General features: G+C 47.3%; 1 protein-coding gene across 1 annotated transcript; it reads left to right on the top strand.

Moving 5' to 3' along the window:
• Nucleotides 1–13: 13 nt before the first annotated feature.
• Nucleotides 14–21,776, top strand: LOC135817717 (pre-mRNA-processing-splicing factor 8). Its single transcript, XM_065330955.1, has 41 exons — nt 14–229; nt 2,118–2,286; nt 2,467–2,631; nt 2,815–3,030; nt 3,555–3,764; nt 3,987–4,218; nt 4,736–4,838; nt 5,013–5,100; nt 5,305–5,424; nt 5,673–5,982; nt 6,280–6,414; nt 6,702–6,911; nt 7,203–7,319; nt 7,791–7,907; nt 8,336–8,589; nt 8,934–9,060; nt 9,372–9,564; nt 9,802–10,154; nt 10,377–10,450; nt 10,618–10,764; nt 10,975–11,302; nt 11,545–11,652; nt 11,981–12,120; nt 12,306–12,485; nt 12,783–12,918; nt 13,142–13,441; nt 13,697–13,843; nt 14,042–14,202; nt 14,623–15,052; nt 15,353–15,481; nt 16,053–16,166; nt 16,498–16,572; nt 16,933–17,031; nt 17,294–17,353; nt 17,639–17,725; nt 17,891–17,937; nt 18,189–18,570; nt 18,799–18,894; nt 19,539–19,583; nt 19,925–20,267; nt 21,118–21,776. Exons 1-41 carry the CDS (start codon nt 151–153, stop codon nt 21,270–21,272), a joined length of 6,981 nt encoding a protein of 2,326 aa, XP_065187027.1. The 5' UTR covers nt 14–150; the 3' UTR covers nt 21,273–21,776.
• Nucleotides 21,777–21,814: the final 38 nt, after the last annotated feature.

Raw genomic sequence — 21,814 nt, 5'->3', positions numbered from 1 at the left:
AAAAATCTTTGACTTTGTGAAGAGAATGTAGCTGTGGATGCATGTGCATGGCGGATGACCTGAGATTTTTCATCATTAGGTGTCCTTGACCTACTGCTCCAGTGCTGAATTTTTCTTATCAGACTTTGCCCCGAAGGGCAAACGAGGGAGATGGCTTCACCATATGGACCCGCTCAAGGTGTGCCACCGCCGCCTAGGCCCCTCAGTGAAGCTCAACTCGAAGAGAAAGGTAAAATTCTACTATATCTTTTCTCTTTTCATGATCTGTCAAGTTCATAAGAATTTTAGCGAGGAGAAGAAGACAGTGTAGAGTTTATCCGTTACATGATTTGTGGTGTATTCGTCAATATTGTTCGTAGAATTTAATTATTGAATATACTCTTGAACAAATTGGCGAGAATGCAATCATGTTCATGACGATTGCACATTCTCCAGATGAAAATATGAACATTCCAGAACATCGCATCGCTGGCCGTAAGCGAGGGTCTCTGGTTCGAGTCCTGACGGTGACAGTCAAATTTCCTTCAGAGATTTCCCGTTTTTAACCCCCTCAAACATATGAATATTCATGATTCCACTCATGAAAGTGGCAGAGTTCTCCACTGTATGAAGAGCACTCTATCCTTCAAGGCAGAGCTTATCCACACAGTAAGGCGAGAGAAAGAATTCACTGCAATCCTGACAAGATTACATTCATGTATCAGAGTGCTATACTTCATTACCTGTATGTCTCGTAGGAGATTGTAAGTCATTCCACCCCTCCGAAAGCCTAAATTTGTATCGTAAATATGACCCGACCTCGAGGGGCAGTCAAAAGCCTGTGTTGCAAGCAACACTAATAGGACCGCCACAAAGTGTGAACGAGGCCCAGAATCCCCAGTGCACAAGATACGTACACCCTCCCTCACCAATCCACCACGAGTTCCATGGCGAAGGACATACCTTTTAAAGTTAAGAGGAGGAATAGAGAAAGATGGAAGAGGTAGGGAAGCCAGTGCAGGAGCAAGGACGAATGCTAGTCAAACCCAGGGATTTATACCGTGAGGAAAATACATTACGTACTCGTACTCCCTAGTCATCACGGGATAAAGGGAGTACAGAAGGCGGGATAAAGAGGTAGAATATAGGAAAGTGAGCAGCTAGTGTGTCAACGGCAAGTATCTAGAAGGCACCAGCGGTAGCTAGTCGTTAGTGCCAGTTACAAGGTACAACACCAGTTATTGTATATAACCACGTTCGTTAATGATGTGTACGCAAAGCTATACGTGAGGCGCCAAGTATACAACAACAAAGGGGTGAGATACAGTTTATTGTATGATTCAAAGGTTACCGTGATTCAAATACTGGTGCGTCTTCACCCGCTGCCGCATGGCTCTGATTTGAATGCTGATGCGACTTGTTAGCGCGTTGACCACTTGTCACCAGCTGCCGCATGGTCCTATTTCAAACTTCGGGTTACAGCATAACAATAAATTGTGCCACTATCTGAGACCAGATTGGGACAGTTAATTGTTGCAGTTTTCTGCCGTTTGAAACGGTACTTCACGAAGTGCTAGCGCTGCAATTCTACAGTATCACTTTTCTGTGTGTATCTATCACATCTATGCTAAAACAGGGGCGAATAATGGACATTTACACACACACACACACACACACACACACACACACACACATGATCATAATACACTGTAATACAAATAATTGTCCAACTCGAATCCAAAGCCGACTCGAAGCAGATTGTGCAAAAGAGTTTGGATTTGTGAGTGGAGAAGACCGATTCTCCCCCAAATTCAAATGGTCCATTGTCAAATTGCTGTTAATAACAAGAGTAAATAAGCTCCCAAGAGTGTGCAACTCTGCATATGGGGTCTCCGATGGCCAAAACCCACATCACGTGTAGTACGTTTCGTACTAAGTACAAGTACAACGGAGGCCAGCGTGGGCACAGTCCGAATATCTGCCTTGGCCATGCTGACCACTCGCGTAACCTGAGTGGTGTTCTGTAAAGGAGTGCTATTTTTCTACTCTGCTCACTAAAAACGGTCATACACGATCATTGCCTATTGATATCCCTTTAACTCTGTACAATCTCTACTTGTGCTCTTGGCGATTTGCAGCCAAGAAATGGCAGCAGTTGCAAGGAAAGCGCTATGCCGAGAAGAGAAAGTTTGGCTTTGTCGAAGCTCAGAAGGAGGACATGCCGCCAGAGCACATTCGAAAGATTGTGCGCGACCACGGCGATATGACCAACCGCAAGTTTCGCCACGACAAGCGTGTCTATCTCGGGTAAGCATACTGAGCAGCCTGTATGTGCGGTGTGGTGTTGAGGTTTGCGCTTGTGTGATGTCAAGTACTATCTAAGGCGGCCACTTACTGTAGTTTGTAGTTTGACTCGATGCCATAGCTTGTGTAACGCCGTGTTGCTGATGTATAAGTGTTGCTGGTGTTCTCGTGTCTTGATTGCAGTGCCTTGAAGTACATGCCTCACGCCATTCTCAAGCTGCTTGAGAACATGCCCATGCCATGGGAGCAGATCCGCGATGTCAAGGTCATCTACCACATCACCGGCGCCATCACGTTTGTCAACGAGATCCCGTTCGTTGTCGAGCCAATTTACATTGCCCAGTGGGGGTAAGTAGTGTACTGTGTACTGTGTGCATTTGTGAGTCTGTGCAATGCATTCACGTTTTATTATCTCGCTACATGTGCAGCTGTCTGTTGTCTCTGTGCATTCACGTGATATTATCTGCAGCCATAATGTTCTTTGGTCCATCGTTTCATTGCTTTTTCGTTTTCTTTGCCGCTCCTCCGTAGAACCATGTGGGTGATGATGAGGCGTGAGAAGCGCGACCGTCGCCACTTTAAGAGGATGCGCTTCCCGCCGTTTGACGACGAGGAAATGGCGCTTGATTATGCTGACAACATTCTGGATGTGGAGCCACTAGAGCCCATTCAGATTGAGCTCGACGAGGATGAGGATGCTGCCGTGTGTGAGTGGTTCTATGACCACAAACCTCTGGTGGACACGAAGTAAGTGGAACTGTGGTTGTGCAATGGTGGTCGTAAGACCCTGCCGGCCTTCATGAAATTATAGATGTGTGTGTGTGTGTGTGTGTGTGTGTGTGTGTGTGTGTGTGCGTGTTTGCGCATGTGTGTGTGTGTGTGCGTGCGTGCGTGCGTGCGTGTGTGTGATAGGGATTCACTGGCCAGAAAAAGTCACTTCAAATAGCTGTATGGAGTAGACCAGGCTGAATAGTGACGGTCAATTCTTCAGCCTTGCAAGCTGTTGAATGGTGCAATCCCAGCACAAGTTGCCATGGCATCTGCCGTAGCATTGCTATCATCGCCTCCGGCGATGGGCGTCAAAGGTCAAAGGTGTGTGTGTGTGTGTGTGTGTGTGTGTGTTCTTCACTGTGTGATTGTGGCGGGCAAGTTCGTTATGTGAGCCAAATTTAGTATTCTCATATCCCTATGGTCTTCACTAACCTATCTGACTTGACTTGAAAGGCATTGCTCAACTCAGGTTCTTGGTGTTGCTTGTTGCCCTGTCACAGGATGGTGAACGGATCAACATACAGGAGGTGGAACATAACACTGCCAGTGATGTCCAATCTCTACCGTCTTGCCGGCCAGTTGCTGACAGATCTGGTGGACAGCAACTACTTCTACTTGTTTGACATGAAGTCGTTCTTCACGTCAAAGGCACTGAACCAAGCCGTTCCCGGTGGGCCCAAGTTCGAGCCACTGGTGCGCGAAAACCTTCTGTAAGTCAAAGGTTATTGTTCGTTGTTTCCATTCTTGGATTGAAATCAACGCACCACTCTAATATTATTATTATGTCATGGTCTGGTGAAGTTGATCTATGCTGACTGAGATCTTGTACTTAGTTTTAGGTTATTTATTTCTGTAGCGCTGCAAACATGTTTGTGTGTGTGTGTCTGATTTTCTGTATATTTGTCAACTTTTGTGCTTGCTTGGTGATGCAGGGATGAGGACTGGAACGAGTTCAACGACATCAACAAGATTATCATTCGCCAGCCCATCCGGACGGAGTACAGGATTGCTTTCCCGTACCTGTACAACAGCTTGCCACACAAGGTGCACCTGTCCTGGTACCACGAGCCAAATGTGGTCTTCATCAAGACTGAGGATCCCGACTTGCCCGCATTTTACTTTGATCCGCTGATCAATCCGATAGCGCAGCGTGGTGATCTGAAGGTGAGCGTTGTGGCTCGGGCTCAGCATTATGCATGCATGCATGCATGCCTGCTGCTGCTGCTCCTGTCGTTGTTGCTGTTGCTGTTTTCTATGGAAACTTCAAAAATGTTGCTTGTGAGAAGCCTGAAGCTAATTTTTTTCTTGAGTATGATTGCTTTTTCGTGTCCAAGCAAACTTTATACATGCAGTGCGTTTCAAAGGTATAGACCTCTAGACTTTTTTGAGTAATTCAAATTTGGTTTGAGCTTTTTGAGAAATTTCTTCAGAATATTACTCAGGCAGCTCACGCAATTTTTCTCATACAAATTTCTAAGCGATCGGATAACAGACGCCCAATTTCGAAAATTGTATGCACAAAGTGATCACAGATTTTGTGTGGTATAGATGCTGTCCTAACGGTTTTTTGAAACCAGAGGTCTGGACTTTTGAAACGCACTATAGTGATTGCCCATTAGTTGTTGAGCAGTCCTGTTGCAGTAACATAGCACCGGCATTGACAACTGTGTGCTTGTTGCAGTTTGTGGAGCCACAACCCGATGAGAACGAGGAGTTTGTCCTGCCCGATTTCGTCGAGCCATTCCTTGGTGACTACCCACTCTACACGGATAACACAGCCAACGGTAAGGATATGGCTGCGGTGCTCGTTCTCTTTGCAATTTAACCTGCTTTTTATAACTGCTTTACAGCTCGAAATAACATTATCACCATACGGTTGCAGTATTGCTATTATAATATAATTATAATATATTGTTCACAAGGCACACATTATTATTGTTGCTATGTTGTGTTTGCAGGCATTGCTTTGCTGTGGGCTCCTCGCCCATTCAACCTGCGCTGCGGTCGCACACGTCGTGCCATTGACATTCCCCTGGTGAATGACTGGTAAGCTAGAGAGTGTTTTCTGTGCTTGTACAAGTAGGCATCTGGGTTGTTAATCCTGCCTTGAGGCTTGCTATTCACCAGCCTATGGGGAGCATCTTGCTTGTAGTGCCTGATGGATACTGCCCTAAAACTTAGTGATGTGCGGCTACTTCTTGGATTAGTCAGCGTTCATCGTCTTGCACTCTGTGTTGTGCTCTTCCTTAGGTATCGTGAACATTGTCCCCCGGGACAGCCAGTAAAAGTGCGCGTCTCCTATCAGAAACTGTTGAAGTGCTACGTTCTCAATGCATTGAAGCGCAGAAAGCCAAAGGGCCTCAAGAAGCGGTAAGTTGATGAGAGAGTTGTGTCCTGTTGGCCACGCAGGCTCACGGTCTTTTTGATTTTTATCGTGTTGTTAATGTGCTGTTAATTAATGTGCCGCTGGTTGCATGGTAGCTTGTTCATTTCTTGATCCTTGACTTTCTCTCATTTCGTATGTAATTGGTGGTGGGGTAGGTGTGTCCGTTGGAAAGTTGCTTGTATTCTGGCTTTCTTTTAAGTACTTGCTGTGCCTGTGTGTCCGCATCTTGCAGGTATTTATTCCGTTCGTTCTTGTCGACAAAGTTCTTCCAGTCGACTAAGCTTGACTGGGTCGAGGCTGGTCTGCAGGTGTGCCGACAGGGCTACAACATGCTCAACTTGCTCATTCACCGAAAGAGTCTCAACTACTTGCATCTGGACTACAATTTCAACCTGAAGCCAACCAAGACGCTCACCACCAAAGAAAGAAAGAAGTCGCGTTTCGGAAACGCCTTCCATTTGTGTCGTGAGATCTTGCGTCTGACCAAGCTCGTTGTTGACTCGCATGTCCAGTATCGCCTTGGCAACTTGGATGCTTTTCAGGTGGGTGCAACTCTAGTCTGAGCTTAGTGTAATAGTGAAGGCTTTCTTGAATTGTAGCTATGGAAAGACAAGTGTGGCATTGGTGTTGTATGGCTTTGGATGTGTGCCTTTTCGTGGTGGCTACCAGTTCACTGCTGTTGTACTCTGCTTTGCCTCATTCTTTCTTTCTTTGTGTTTGTGTGTGTGTGTGTGGTGTGCATGTGTACGCGTGCATGTTCTACGCATGCATGTGTACGTGTGTGCGTGCGTGTGTGTGTGTGTGTGTGTGTGTGTGTGTGTGTGTGTGTATGTGTGCAGTTGTCAGATGGTCTTCAGTATATCTTCGCTCACGTCGGCCAGCTGACTGGTATGTATCGTTACAAGTACAAGCTCATGAGACAGATCCGCATGTGCAAGGATCTGAAGCATCTCATCTACTACCGATTCAACACGGTAAGATGCCTGAACTGCATGTGGCCACTTCTATCAGTTCTATGACCAGGGTGCAGTGTGAAGATTAGTGAAGCTCAGCATGGAAATATACCCTGTTTCGTACACATCTCTGAGTTTGTTTGGCCATTGTGAACTTGCATTCATAATATGAGTACTGAAGGGAAGCTTAGGTGTCAGGTTAGCGTAATAGTAGGAATGGGCGATCTCCTCTGTGTGTATGTATATGGTTTTCTTTTGTTGAAGTTGGACCGTACTGCTTTCACCTCTTGTGCTGTCTGTGCACTCAGGGTCCTGTGGGAAAGGGTCCCGGCTGTGGAGTGTGGGCGCCTGGCTGGCGTGTCTGGGTCTTCTTCACCCGCGGTATTGTACCGTTGCTGGAGCGTTGGCTGGGCAACCTGCTTTCGCGTCAGTTCGAGGGTCGTCACAGCAAGGGTGTTGCCAAGACCGTCACCAAGCAGCGTGTGGAGAGTCACTTTGACCTGGAACTTCGCGCAGCTGTAAGTCCTTGCCCTGACATGTTGTGTGGTGAACTTGCAGTTGTAGCGCAATCCGAACTTCACTGACACTCGGCTGCAATCATGTTTCAACTTCCAGTGAGTGATAGTAAAGAGGTTGACGGTTTGCATTGTATTGCATTGAATGCTTGCTTAGTGACTCTTGTACTCTGCACAGGAGAGAAGTGCTTTGTACATTCATTTCATCTCCCCAATGTACGGTTAGCTCTGAACAACCTGCCGGTATGACTGTTGTTGACTTGGTCAAGTGTTTCCCTTGTCTGCCATGTCTAGGTTATGCATGACATCTTGGACATGATGCCAGAAGGAATCAAGCAGAACAAGGCCAAGACAATCTTGCAGCACTTGAGCGAGGCGTGGCGTTGCTGGAAGGCGAATATTCCGTGGAAGGTGAGACTCGGTTGCTGTTTTCGCTTACTAGTACCTATCTATTGCCAGGTTTGAGTGGCCGAGACTATTCGTCCAGTACACTTGTCGCCAAAGAAATCTAACCAACCTGTACGTTCAGTAGAGCACTAGATCAGATTTCTTTGGTGATGACCGTCTGGGTTTTTCATGTCATGTTCCATGGGCCCGCCTATCATGGACTTGTACCCCTCCTCGCCTTTGCACAGATCTGTCGTTGCTTTTTGCCCCAGAGGTGGGGATGTGCAGTTGCAGCTAATGAATTGCTTGGTGTTTATTCTGAAGCATTAGTGTGTCGAAAATAGAAGAGAAACGCATATTGGGCTCCACATTTTCGTGTGATTTTGTCACTGTGAGTACTCTTCTCTACCTCTGGTGTATCCCCGCTGGATTGTTACATACACTGTTATCGAACTGTGATTTTATGTCCTTTTCGTTTTTGTTCGCATTGCCAAGGTACCCGGTCTGCCGACACCTATCGAGAACATGATCCTGCGGTACGTCAAGTCGAAAGCAGACTGGTGGACAAACACATCTCACTACAACCGTGAGCGTATCCGCCGTGGTGCAACTGTAAGTGGTAGTGACGGGCAGTAGTTGTTCATGGTGTTACCAATATGCGTCTGCATTCTTCGTTGTGGTGGCTGTTCGGCGATGTGTGATGAAGTGTTGTGTTTTTCCCTGTCATGACCGTATTGCTTTTGAGAAAACAGCTACGAGTTAGGTACAAGTGCCCACTGTGCAGCTGGTTTTCTGCATTCTATTTGAAATCTCTTTTTGAGTAGTCTTTTTCACTGTGCAGGACTGAAATCACCGAAACAGCCTTTTAGTAGTTTAGCAAAACAAAGAATTTTAGAGAATTTTAGAATAGAAAAATATGTTCTTATATGCACGGGTAGAGAATTTTAGAGTAGAAAAATATGTTCTTATTCGCACGGGGTTGTGCTATGTGCCTCTTAATTCCTATATCCTCTTGGCGGTGTTAATGCATTGGCATGCAGGTTGACAAGACGGTGTGCAAGAAGAACCTGGGACGTCTGACCCGTCTCTACCTGAAGGCCGAGCAGGAGCGACAGCACAACTACTTGAAGGACGGTCCGTATGTGTCCGCCGAGGAAGCCGTCGCCATCTTCACCACCATGGTCCACTGGCTGGAAAGCCGGCGCTTCTCGCCAATCCCTTTCCCGCCGCTCTCCTACAAGCATGACACCAAGCTGCTCATTCTCTGCTTGGAACGTCTCAAAGAGGCATACCAGTAAGTAGTTGCTTCCAAGCTGCTTTGGCCTGCTCCTGTTGATGTCTCCATTGTAGGACACCACTCTAGCCATGAAGTGACTCAAGTGAGCTTTTTGTCTCTCCCTCAGCTCCTCTCTCATGTGCATGGTATTTTGTGCGTGAGTCTTTCTTCGTCATGCTAATGGACATCTCCGTCAGCTAAAATCAATCCATATTGCCTTACACTTGTACCTGATGCCCCTGATTTCTAAAGTCTCATGTGTCCGCTTTCAAGGATCGTGTATGATGTTGTGCAGTACATGTTGTCCTTGTTTGTTTTTGTCATTGTCACATGCTGTGTTGCCTTGCGTTGTTCCTGTACAGTGTCCAGAGTCGTCTTAATCAGTCGCAGCGTGAAGAGCTGGCACTTATTGAGCAGGCGTACGACAACCCTCACGAGGCGTTGTCCCGTATCAAGCGTCACCTCCTCACACAGCGTGCTTTCAAGGAGGTAAGGTTGAAGTCCAAGTGGGCTTTGTCTGAGACTCTGTTCTGCAGCGTTGTTGGCTATTTACTGCCGCTCTTGTCAAAGCAAAACATGTCGTCTGCTTCATGAAATATCCTGGATTTCCAGACTAATCAACCTCGATTGCATCAACCTATTTTGAAATCTTACTAGGTTTCGTAATTGATGACATGTATACATCAGGCTTGACAATGTGCACGCACATGCATTGTTTTGTGTACTGATAATTGGTACACACAACGATGACAATACAAACTGATATGTGTTCCTGGTGTTCGTGCGTGTTTGTGCCTCAGGTTGGCATAGAGTTCATGGATCTGTACAGCCACATTGTTCCTGCGTATGATGTGGAGCCACTGGAGAAGATCACCGATGCCTACCTGGACCAGTATCTCTGGTACGAAGCAGACAAGCGGCGTTTGTTCCCACCGTGGATCAAGCCGGGCGATTCCGAGCCTCCTCCACTGCTAGTCTACAAGTGGTGCAATGGTAAGGATTGACTTCGAGACAGGATACTAGCAGTTATGGTGTAGCACCTTGTCTTTTCGGTGTGTGTGGTGGGTGAGTGTGTTATGTTTGAACGTTCCAGAAGCCTGACCGTTTTTGTTTCTAGACTTCTCCGTTGCATGTTTGTGTGCTTTGTGGTGCGGTGGTCTGTTCTTCCTATTTTGATATATTGCTCACAGTGACTACTACGTGTGCTGTCCAACCATTGCTTTACTACAGGCATCAACAACTTGCAGGAGGTGTGGGAATACAATGAGGGCGAATGCAACGTTCTGCTGCAGAGCAAGTTTGACAAGATGTACGAGAAGATCGACTTGACGCTGATGAACCGACTGCTGCGTCTGATCGTGGATCACAACATTGCTGACTACATGACGGCCAAGAACAACGTGGTCATCACCTACAAGGACATGAACCACACCAACTCTTACGGTATCCTGCGTGGTCTGCAGTTTGCCACTTTCATCACGCAGTACTACGGCTTGGTGCTGGACCTGCTGCTGCTGGGTCTGCAGCGTGCCAGCGAAATGGCCGGCCCTCCGCAGCTGCCCAACGACTTCTTGACGTTCCAGGTAGGTGCACCGTATGTGCTTGTTTGTACATGTTTCTATCAGAAACTCAGTGGGGATATGAGCTCGTGTATGATAGACAAGTCTAGTGTCAGCGTGTCATGATGGATATGGAACATGTTGACACTGGCTCTTTATCTCGTATTCGTGTTGCTAAGCTCCTCCGCTGATCCTATCTGTTCCTCGAGTTAAACTCTGTCTTCATGTCTCTACGATTTTGTTCAGGATGTACCAACTGAAACCAGCCATCCTATTCGTCTGTACTGCCGATATGTTGACAAGATCTACATGTACTTCAGGTGAGCATGTCAACGATGGTCGCAGACCATAACTGTACGTGTGGGCGTGTGTGGGTGGGTGTTTCATACTACATGTCATGACCTGCGTTGTGTCGCAATATTATAGTGTCATCATGTGATTGTTGTCGTGAATGGATGTACACTTTGTCATCTGTGTTATTGTGTAGGTTCTCTGCCGATGAGTCCCGTGACCTGATCCAGCGTTTCCTGACCGAGCATCCCGATCCAAACAATGAGAACATCGTCGGCTACAACAACAAGAAGTGCTGGCCCCGAGATGCACGCATGCGCCTGATGAAGCACGACGTCAACCTGTAAGATTTTGCCGTGGATGCCACTTGTGTTTATATGTTGCAGTGTTGTTTATGTGTAGTGTTCTTTTCATACACTTTTACACATTGATTCCTGTGTACTCTAGCTTGCACTATAGTGTTTTGGCAAGGTCTGTGTTGCGACATGCCATCGTTTTACTGCCGGAGTTTTTTTTGATGGCTTTCATTCTGCTTCCGTGTGGGTGTTTGCAGTGGCCGTGCTGTCTTCTGGGACATGAAGAACCGCTTGCCCCGCTCCATCACCACACTGCTGTGGGATAACAGCTTTGTCAGTGTCTACAGCAAGGACAACCCCAACTTGCTTTTCAACATGTCGGGCTTTGAGTGCCGCATTTTGCCGAAGATGCGCGCACCGTTTGAGGAGGTGGCCACACGTGACGGCGTCTGGCATTTGCAGAACGAGGTCACCAAAGAACGTACGGCGACGTGCTACCTGCGTGTGGAAGAGGAGCACATTGGTAGCTTCCACAACCGTATCCGTCAGATTCTGATGGCATCCGGATCAACGACGTTCACTAAGGTCAGTTCCGGCTGCGAGCAATTGCGAGTATCCTCTTTTTCTTATTAGAATCTCACAGTGCTGTGTTGTCCACAACCAGTGAATCAGATAGCAATGTATGCATTGTTATCCTTGCTCAAGTGCAACAGTTACCACTTTCTGCATCGACGTGTTCTCCCAACTTCTCCGTGATGTCGACCTCGGTTGAGTAGAACTTCATCTATATGGCATTCTCTGCTGTGCTTTTGGTGTTTTGCTTGTAGATCATCAACAAGTGGAACACGGCTCTCATTGGCTTGATGACATACTTCCGTGAGGCCGTTGTCAACACTCAGGAACTTCTCGACTTGCTGGTCAAGTGTGAGAACAAGGTCAGAATCAACTGCCAAGCGCAAAATTTCAACACCCATTGTTTTGATTCTGGTTGGCTTTCTCTGTGTTCCTGCGTCTTCCATGCGTGCTGGAAGAATGGATTGGTGGTTGATGATCAGATATACTTGAAGCACACATTTACTGTGCACAATGGTTGCACACCTAGGGTCCCTTTGCTCAGTTCGGGAAGTTCTCGAAATCCACACTTAGGGTCCCTTTGCTCAGTTCGGGAAGTTCTCGAAATCCATACTGCTCTGGTCAAGAGATTCTTTACCATTGTATTATGATTAACGTTACCCTTTGTTTCTCCCTCCTTTTTGTGCTTAGATCCAAACGCGTGTGAAGATTGGTTTGAACAGTAAGATGCCCAGTCGTTTCCCGCCAGTGGTCTTCTACACACCCAAGGAACTCGGTGGTCTTGGCATGTTGTCCATGGGACATGTGCTCATTCCTCAGTCTGATCTTAGGTATGTTTGCGTATTATGTACTCCAGTGTGTTTGCCTCGTTGTGAATATATTGGAGGGTGTGTGTTCTATGTGTTCTGCAGGTTGTTCTCTGTTTGTGCTACATGCAGACAGTCCGGTGCTTTGTTTCCCGGCACAGTGTCCAGTGTATTGATTTGCACCCATTCTGCTTTATGTTTGTGTGTAGATGGTGCAAACAGACGGACACAGGCATCACTCACTTCCGCTCTGGTCTCAGCCACGAGCAGGACCAGCTGATTCCCAATCTGTACCGCTACATTCAGGCTTGGGAGGCCGAGTTCATCGACTCGCAGCGTGTCTGGGCCGAGTACGCTCTCAAGAGGAAAGATGCCAATGCACAGAACAGGTGAGGAAGAGAGAAGTGGTGGTGTCATATCCGTACCCTAGGTATAGTGTCCTCTGTACATCGCATAGTTACTATGGGTTTCAACAGGACACAACAATGTCATTGGATTTCCGTCATGCTTGCCAATGTTGTGAGGTTCAGACGTTTGGTGCTATTTGCAGCACATGCCTTATGTACTTGTGATCGGAATGCTGGGGTTGTTCCTACAATGATCGGTTTCCTAGTATCCACATCGTCATTATACTATGTGTTCTACTGGCTGATGCCTATGTTCTTCTCTTGTTTTGCCTTGTGTAGACGTCTTACTCTTGAGGATCTGGAAGACTCCTGGGACCGTGGTATTCCACGTATCAACACTCTGTTCCAGAAGGACCGGCACACCCTGGCGTATGACAAGGGATGGCGTGTGCGCTGTGAATTCAAGCAGTTCAATGTGAGTCTCATTCGCTTAGGCTCCATCACACACCCATGGCATGCATGTATTCTTTCTCCCTCCCTACTTTGATGTGCGGCAATGGCAAATCTTTTTCTCCTCGTACATAGTTTCAGCTCCGCAACCATATTAATGTGATGTTGTGCCCCCCCTCTGACATTACTCGTTGTCACTGCCTTGAATTGCGTGTCTGTGCGTGTGTCTGTGTCCATGGTGAGTACAGCAATGCAAGCACATCTCGTTCTGGTGGACTCACCAGCGTCACGACGGCAAGCTATGGAACTTGAACAACTACCGCTCGGACATGATCCAAGCCCTGGGTGGCGTGGAAGGTATCCTTGAGCACACGCTCTTCAAGGGCACCTACTTCCCAACCTGGGAGGGTCTCTTCTGGGAGAAGTCCAGCACATTTGAGGAGTCCATGAAGTACAAGAAGCTGACCAATGCCCAGAGGTCTGGTCTGAATCAGATCCCGAACCGCCGCTTCACACTCTGGTGGTCACCCACTATCAACAGAGCCAACGTATGTGTATTGTCTTGGCTCGATCTGTTGCTTAATCCTGACTGTACTGTTGTTCATGAGATTATTGGGCTGTATTTATGAGGTTTGTAGAGCTTTTACGTGTGAAGTCAGCTGTAACCCTTTCATCTCTTTCTGCCACACCTACTTCCTCTACTTAACATTGAAATCTGCATACCATCGTGTGATCCTTGTCAAGCCCTTTAGAATGGTATGTAATGGTACTTCTGAAATGTGTGCTTGTGCGTCTTTATCCAGGTGTACGTTGGTTTCCAAGTACAGCTCGACTTGACTGGTATCTTCATGCACGGCAAGATTCCAACGCTGAAGATTTCCCTCATTCAGATCTTCCGTGCTCATTTGTGGCAGAAGGTTCACGAGAGCATCGTGATGGACTTGTGTCAGGTATGATTCCATCTGTGTGTCTGTTTGTCTGTCTGTGTCTGTGTGTGCACTGGTATTATTCCTTTTTTTCTTGTTTGGTGCACATGTGTGTGTGTGTGGGGGGGGGGGGGTGGATACAGGAGACAGAGATAAATTGGATGTCACCATCTGCACTGTGTATATTTCATGTTCTCTCTGTATCCATGTTATCATTTGCAGGTATTTGACAATGAACTGGACGCCTTAGAGATCAACACAGTCCAAAAGGAGACAATCCATCCGAGAAAGTCCTACAAGATGAACAGCTCCTGTGCAGACATTCTGCTCTTTGCTTCGTACCGTTGGAATGTCTCTAAGCCATCGCTCATCGCCGACACCAAGTAAGCTTGGACTTGTACATGGGATTGGCATGGACCAGGCTAATTCATAGGGCATCCAAGTAGTGAAGTGACACCCTTAGCAACACACTTGCAGCTAGCTCTTAACCGCCACATACTGTTTGTGTTATTCCATGTGTTTGGTAATACATCTGTGTGGCCGAACAAAAGATGCTGTAGATTCGTACGGTAATACATTTCTGATAGTTCAGAACCAGTTGTTCTACCGGGTTGCGTAATACTGCTCTAGTTTTCTTACCTGAACTGGAATAACAATGGGCTTGACTTGGAGATGTTTTTACAAGGGGAGTGTGAGGCAGAGCAATGTCGTGATCATGGCCCGTAGTCTGAAGGAAGCGAGGCCGGGGGGTGTATAACAGCTGGCACTGTAATATGTGTGTGTGTGTGTGTGTGTTTGAATAGGGACACGATGGACAGCACATCAACTCAGAAGTACTGGGTGGACGTTCAGCTGCGATGGGGCGACTACGACTCGCACGACATTGAGCGCTACGCCAGGGCCAAGTTCCTGGACTATACCACCGACAACATGAGTATCTACCCGAGCCCGACTGGTGTGCTGATTGCGTTTGACCTGGCCTACAACCTGTACAGCGCGTTTGGCCACTGGTTCCCGGGTATGAAGGTGCTCATCCAGCAGGCGCTGGCCAAGATCATGAAGGCCAACCCTGCGCTGTACGTGCTGCGTGAGCGCATCCGCAAGGCCCTGCAGCTCTACAGCTCCGAGCCCACTGAGCCGTACCTGTCGTCGCAGAACTACGGCGAGCTCTTCTCCAACCAGATCATCTGGTTTGTCGACGACACGAACGTGTACCGTGTAACCATTCACAAGGTACGGCACTGGGTGCTGTCTTGCTCACATGTGTCTCTGTGTTGCCTCCACTCAGCGTGTGGGGTAAAAATGACTCCTATATCCACAGGCGGTCATGTTGTTGATAAGTGTGCGACTGTTATACCTGCATTGTGCATAACGAATTGCTGTGCAATTCCCTTGGCCAGAAGGGCATTGATGATATCTTAGTGTGTTCCCCTGGGTTGTTTCTTCAAGGAAGAACTTGACATGATACCATAGCTATGATCTCATGCACTGCGTCCTCTTTCTGCTGATTCTTGCTTGCTTGCGCACGTGTAGACATTTGAAGGTAACTTGACGACTAAGCCGATCAACGGCGCCATCTTCATCTTCAACCCTCGCACTGGACAGCTCTTCCTGAAGATCATTCACACCAAGGTCTGGGCGGGACAGAAGCGTCTCAGTCAGGTAAGACACCTTCTTCTTCTTCTTCTTTTTAACCCTTTTCTCAATCTGCGGACAGAACTCATCAGTGTAGCACAGAGAAAATGACGTTCAACCTTGCCAGAGTGCTCACACTGACAAGCCAGTGAGCTCTCCATAATGCAAACAGCAAAGGCACTACCCCACACGAGAGTGCTCATCTACTACAAGAGCAGGAGCGGAGTACTCAATCTTTTACCCTTTCCAGTAGTCTTCCTAGATCTGCAACGCACAACTCTGTCAGCACGGTTTTAGCTGAAGCACCTATTGCGGTCCATTTGCTTGTTGGGAAATCCCCTGTGTTTCTCTCTTGACCTGTCTGACCTATTGTGTAAGCGGAAAAAACTCATCGGGATTTTAATTTTGTCTTTTCGTCCCAGGAGTTTTCAGACTAAATGTTATGCCGGACTATCCTTGATTTTGTCCATCTCTGTTCATGTTATGGCGTATTGACGAACGTTTTGACCATCGAAATGCTCTGGTTGTATAGTGTCTAGTATATCTAACCAGTATCCTGTGTCATGTGCTACTCTTGCCTACATTCTGATAACAACAGTTGGCAAAGTGGAAGACAGCTGAAGAAGTCGCTGCCTTGATTCGATCTCTACCAGTAGAGGAGCAGCCTAAACAGATCATCGTGACAAGAAAGGCTATGTTGGATCCACTTGAGGTGAGTGATGAGGTTTAGGTTATGATAGTCTAGATCAGAGCTGGTGTGGGTACTGTGGTACCATTCCCTACTCTGCTGCTAGTACATCACGTGCTATGATCACCTGTAGTAACAGGAGATATTATTATGGCCTTAACATTCCACAGCTGATTTTTTCGATAAAAAAGGACGAAATGGCGATCTATCTTCTTGTAAAGGTCCGTCAGGAAGGCGTACACGCACAGTGTGATCAGTCGAGGTTGTGTAGAGCAGTGGATTTGCTCATGTCATCTTGTCAAAAGTCCTTTCTGCAATGGCCGTTATGTTCCTCCTGCTCCTGTGACATGTACAGGTTCACTTGCTGGACTTCCCGAACATTGTCATCAAGGGTAGCGAGCTGCAGCTTCCTTTCCAAGCCTGTCTGAAGGTAAGTCGTGTAGTAGCAGCCGTGTTCTTCAATGTGTACCCTTGCTAGCTCGTACCCTGCATGGACTTGTGTTCGTTACAGTAAATATTGTCTCAGCCTCTCACACAGGCACACACACACACATGCACACGCACACATACACACACAAGAACAATATCCAGGGATTAGAGAGGAAGGCAAGCCTGATAGAGCCTACCATGTCAAATCGAATCTTGCCGAGGTCGGGCTACCTGACTACGGGAATGTGTGTGTAGTCGGATACGGGGATGTCTAACCTTACAACACCTCTATCTGTGGTGATTTTTTGGTGTGACGCTGCATGTATTGCTGTTCACTCTCTGTTGTCTTTGACCAAACCAGGTTGAGAAGCTCGGTGACTTGATTTTGAAGGCCACTGAGCCGCAGATGGTGCTGTTCAATCTTTACGACGACTGGCTGAAGAGCGTCTCATCGTACACGGTATGCATTGTTCTGCCTTGTTCTGCCTTGTCTGACTCTTTCCCGTACATTCACTGTGTATGTTTATGCTTGTTCAAGTATGGAGTAGCGGTTATGTTTATGTGGCTAGTTGGCTAGTGCTCTGTGTTGGTGCCCTTTTTGTTCTATTTGAATTGGATTTCTTTGATCTTCGGCGCAAGGTTCATCATTCGAATTGTGCCAGCCATACGTATTCATCAATCTTTTGTTCGCTCCATTCTCTTGTTTTCTCTCTCGTGTGTAGGCCTTCTCTCGTTTGATCCTGATTCTGCGTGCTCTTCATGTCAATAACGAGCGCACCAAGGTCAGTCTTGCCTCTGTGTGTGTGTGTGTGTGTGTGTGTACGTGTATGCATGTGCATGTGATTGTGTGTGCATGTATGCTTTTAGGTCTAGCATATTTTTCTGTTCTAACAGGGCAGTCTATATCTTCTTTGAATGAATCTGTCAGATGTGTATATGCAGCACATCAAGTGCCAATGCATGTGCTTTTGAGTGCTATTCAGTGTATTTCTCTCTTGCCAGTAAACAATTTCCAGTCGTTCACATTGTGTCATGTGTATCTACACGCTCCTGCCATGTTTGTACAGGTCATTCTGAAGCCGGACAAGACCACAGTTACCGAGTCCCATCACATCTGGCCCACACTCAATGATGAGGAGTGGATGCGTGTTGAGGTACGTCCACCATGTTCCCTGTCCAATGTTCTGTATGCAGCATACCTATCATACATTAGGATGCGTCCGTGTCAGATTGTTGTGTGCGTATGGTGCGGTTATGATTGCTATCGCAAGTGCCCGCAACCGTGTCCGTCTTTTTGTTGATTTGTATGTGCTCTGCAGTTGGCACTGAAGGACTTGATCTTGGCTGATTATGGCAAGAAGAACAAGTGAGTATTGATGACGATGATGTGGGTCTTGTTCATGTTCCCATTGTGCATTGCACTGGTTCCAGTGGACCACTCAAGCGTGTGAGGACTCTAGGCATTGCCTGCTGAATGCATTACCTGAATGCCCCCTGGTGTGTGAATATATTACCTGTTGAATGCTTGGATGTATTACTTGTTGAATGTTTGAATGCATGACGTGCTGAATGTTGCTAGATCTAATGTGTCCGCTTGTGTCGCTCATCTTCACACAGTGTCAACGTTGCCTCGCTGACCCAGTCTGAAATCCGTGACATCATCCTGGGTATGGAGATCTCCGCGCCGTCACAGCAGCGACAGCAGATCGCCGAAATTGAGAAGCAGACCAAGGAGCAGTCTCAGCTGACGGCGACGACAACGCGTACGGTCAACGTACACGGTGACGAGATCATCTCGACCACCACGTCCAACTACGAGACGGCCACATTTGCCTCGAAGACGGACTGGCGTGTGCGTGCCATCTCCGCCACCAATCTTCATCTGCGAACCGGTCATATCTATGTGTCGTCTGATGACATCAAGGAGACCGGCTTCACCTACGTCCTGCCGAAGAACATTCTCAAGAAGTTCATCACAATCTCAGATCTGCGAACACAGGTATGTGTCCAGCGCTTGCATATGGTTATCAAGTTCAACTGCAACCTGTACAGTCATTGGAGAACAAAGTGGATTGGCTCTTGCTGACTGTGTGCAGACTGGAGAGTAGTGCGTGTAAAAGCATCCCCTGCTTACGTAATATGTGGAGGATATTCGAATTTGAATTTACTCACGGAAATGAAATGCTATGTTGCTCTGCCGTTGGCCTGTGTGTCTGTCTCGTTGTAGATCGCTGGTTATCTGTATGGTATCAGTCCACCAGACAATCCCCAGGTGAAGGAGGTGCGCTGTATCGTGATGGTGCCGCAGTGGGGAACCCACCAGGTCAGTGACGACGCTTGCTGCTTTCCTTCTACTGTAGCACCTCGCTGATCTGCCCGCTTCAGGGCACGGGGTCCACGAAAAGATGTGCGGACATGTGAAGCAGGTGGATAAGTCAAATCCGTACTTCGCAATGTGCACACATCAACATATTATTGTTCTACAGACTTGCAGTACAACAAGGGCTGCCCTTTGCTGCATTCGTTTCAATAGACCGTGTGTTCATGAGCAGCTTGTGGATAAGTGAAGCCTCGGATGACGGGTGTACGGATAAGCAAATGTGTACTGTACTCGGATGACGGGTGTGCGGATAAGCGAATGTGTCCTGTACTTGTATTGTATCAAATTATCAATGTCTAGGTGTTGTTTGATAGGTTACGTGGCTGTATAGCATCGATAGAGCGGAATCTGGTGTTGAGCATGCCAGTGGTTTGTCCTTTGTACAATGCCAGCTCCTGTATTCCTATTGGGAAGTGTAGTTGTCCCAGTTTCTAAAGATTAAATCTGGTTTACTTTGTATTCGTTCAGAAAGTGTTACTTTTTATTGCTGTATTAGTCTGCCATCATGTACTGATCACTGGTGTTTTGGGACTCTTGGAAGTCAGAACTCACTTCCTTTTTTCCTTCTTCTCTTTATCGTTTTGCAGACGGTCCACTTGCCAAATCAGCTGCCGCAGCACGAATACCTCAAGGTATGTCCACTGTGCACACATCTACATGTACATATATAGTATAACATTACCGAGAGTACATCAAGCATATGATTGTGTACATGTGCGTGCACTTTCGTGTGTGCGGGGGCAGACGAGGGCCTGTAGCCTTGCTGCAATCGTAGGCTGGTCTCACACCTGTGTCAGGGTGAGGATAATTCGAGACAAATTTGTGAGGCCAGTGGAGCGGTTTCCATGCTCTATGGTGTTGCTACTTGTATAGCAAGATGCCCTTGCTTCAGACTCTTTGTCACCAAACTGACCTAAGAAGTGTGGGTTTGCTGTTGCTAACGTGTGTGTGTGTGTGCACTTGACATTTGTAGGAGCTTGAGCCACTCGGCTGGGTGCACACTCAGCCCAACGAGCTGCCACAGCTGTCGCCGCAGGACGTCACTCTGCATGCGCGTGTCATGTCCGACAACCCGACCTGGGACGGCGAGAAGACGATCATGATGACTTGCAGCTTCACGCCCGGCTCCTGCTCCCTGGCCGCGTATAAGCTGACACCGTCCGGCTTTGAGTGGGGCCGAGCCAACAAGGACACGAGCAGCAATCCACACGGCTACATGCCGTCGCATTATGAGCGTGTACAGATGCTGCTGTCTGACCGCTTCCTCGGCTTCTTCATGACGCCATCCGGTGGACCGTGGAATTTCAATTTCATGGGTAAGTGCACTGCAGTTTACTTCTCCTTCTGGAAATTACTTCTGGAAACTTTGAAATGCAAATGAAATGTGCCCTTTTTGAAATGCTGTCGTGTTGTTGTAGCATGAGAATATAGCTTTTCCTCCATGGCAACCTCCGTCGCGACTCGTTTTCAGGATTTTACTATTTTTTTCGTGATGTAATAATGCACCTGACTGTGCGGAAAACTGCGGTTGCGCCCGGTCAACCTTGCATCTTGAATGAATACATGCATGTACAGTGCAGTGCTCAATGAAATCCAGTCGCGTCACTCTTGTACACGCCGGGCGTTGCGCAGCCCTAGACCTGCGAACACTGGGCTACGAAATGGTGCAAGGCGCAAACTTGAGTGCCACGCCTGGATTTCATTGAGCAGCACTGTACTTTGACGTACATGTACCTGGTTACATCCTGAGAAATGATGTGCAGGTGTTAATTCTGCAAACCAGTTGTAGCCAGTACCAAGCAGCAGCCGCATGCTCTGGGGCGTTTTATACACTACAGGATGTGTGTTGTATTCAATTCAATGGGTTTCTGCAACCTCTGCCAACTGATTTTTACCTTTTTTTTAAAGCTAGCAGTGTGTGTCAATAGGAGGATTGGTAACATTTGCCTGTGTTCTTTTCAACGCTATATCTCCTACTGACGACGGGGGATTTTGAACTATCCTGGAAGCCATACTTGACAGAACCAATAGATCCCGTGTCAGAGCAGTGTCTTTTCCAGTTTCTAGATTTCTCCGTGTAGTACCCAGCTGTTTCCGGTATGCCATAGCCCAGCTTCTCTCTCGAAACGTGTGCTTGGTGTTTTCTTCACTGATTCTCGCAAACAGGTGTCCGTCATTCGGCTACTATGCGCTACGAACTGCAGTTGTCCAACCCGAAGGAGTTTTATCACGAGTCTCACCGCCCAGCTCACTTCCTCAACTTCAGTGGTCTGGAGGAAGGAGAGGTTATGACATATGACCGAGAAGACCACTTTGCATGAGCAGTGTGTGTTTCCTCTGCTGGTTTGGTTTCAATTTTGATTTTATTTCCCATTGCCTTGATTCATCTAGTCTCATGTGCCCAGAGGTTTGTCCTGTCTCGTCCAGACTCGGGCAGACAGCTATTTGTGTGTGTCGGTGCATGTGTGTATGTGCCTGTGCTCGAGCTTGTAAATGCTGTTGTTATTGCTGTAGCGAATAAATTCTCTGCCGTGTCCTGCCTTCGGTTTGTCTCGCTTCCGTTACTCTTGCCTGCTTGCTGTTTGTATGTGTTTGTGAATGCTGATGCGATAACAAGCAACCTCCGGATTCCTTTTCGCATATTTTTGTTTTCCAACCCTCCATGTACCATGAAAACATAGTTCTCACTCAGAAGCTGTCGTCCTCGTCTCTTGTCTTGTTCAGCTTCGCGCTCACTCCGTATGATTGCCTCTTTACTTGAGAGTGCATCGGCCATAAGTCTCTTGGACTTCATACAATGATAATAAAACGTTCATAACACATTACCATCGCTCTTGTCCTGTCGCTACATCCTGTTACCACC

The sequence above is a fragment of the Sycon ciliatum genome, chromosome 1 (assembly GCF_964019385.1).
Source record: "Sycon ciliatum chromosome 1, ocSycCili1.1, whole genome shotgun sequence".
NCBI lineage: Eukaryota > Metazoa > Porifera > Calcarea > Leucosolenida > Sycettidae > Sycon > Sycon ciliatum.
The sequence above is the reverse complement of the archived record's forward strand: the minus strand, read 5'-3'. Positions and strand labels throughout refer to the sequence as shown.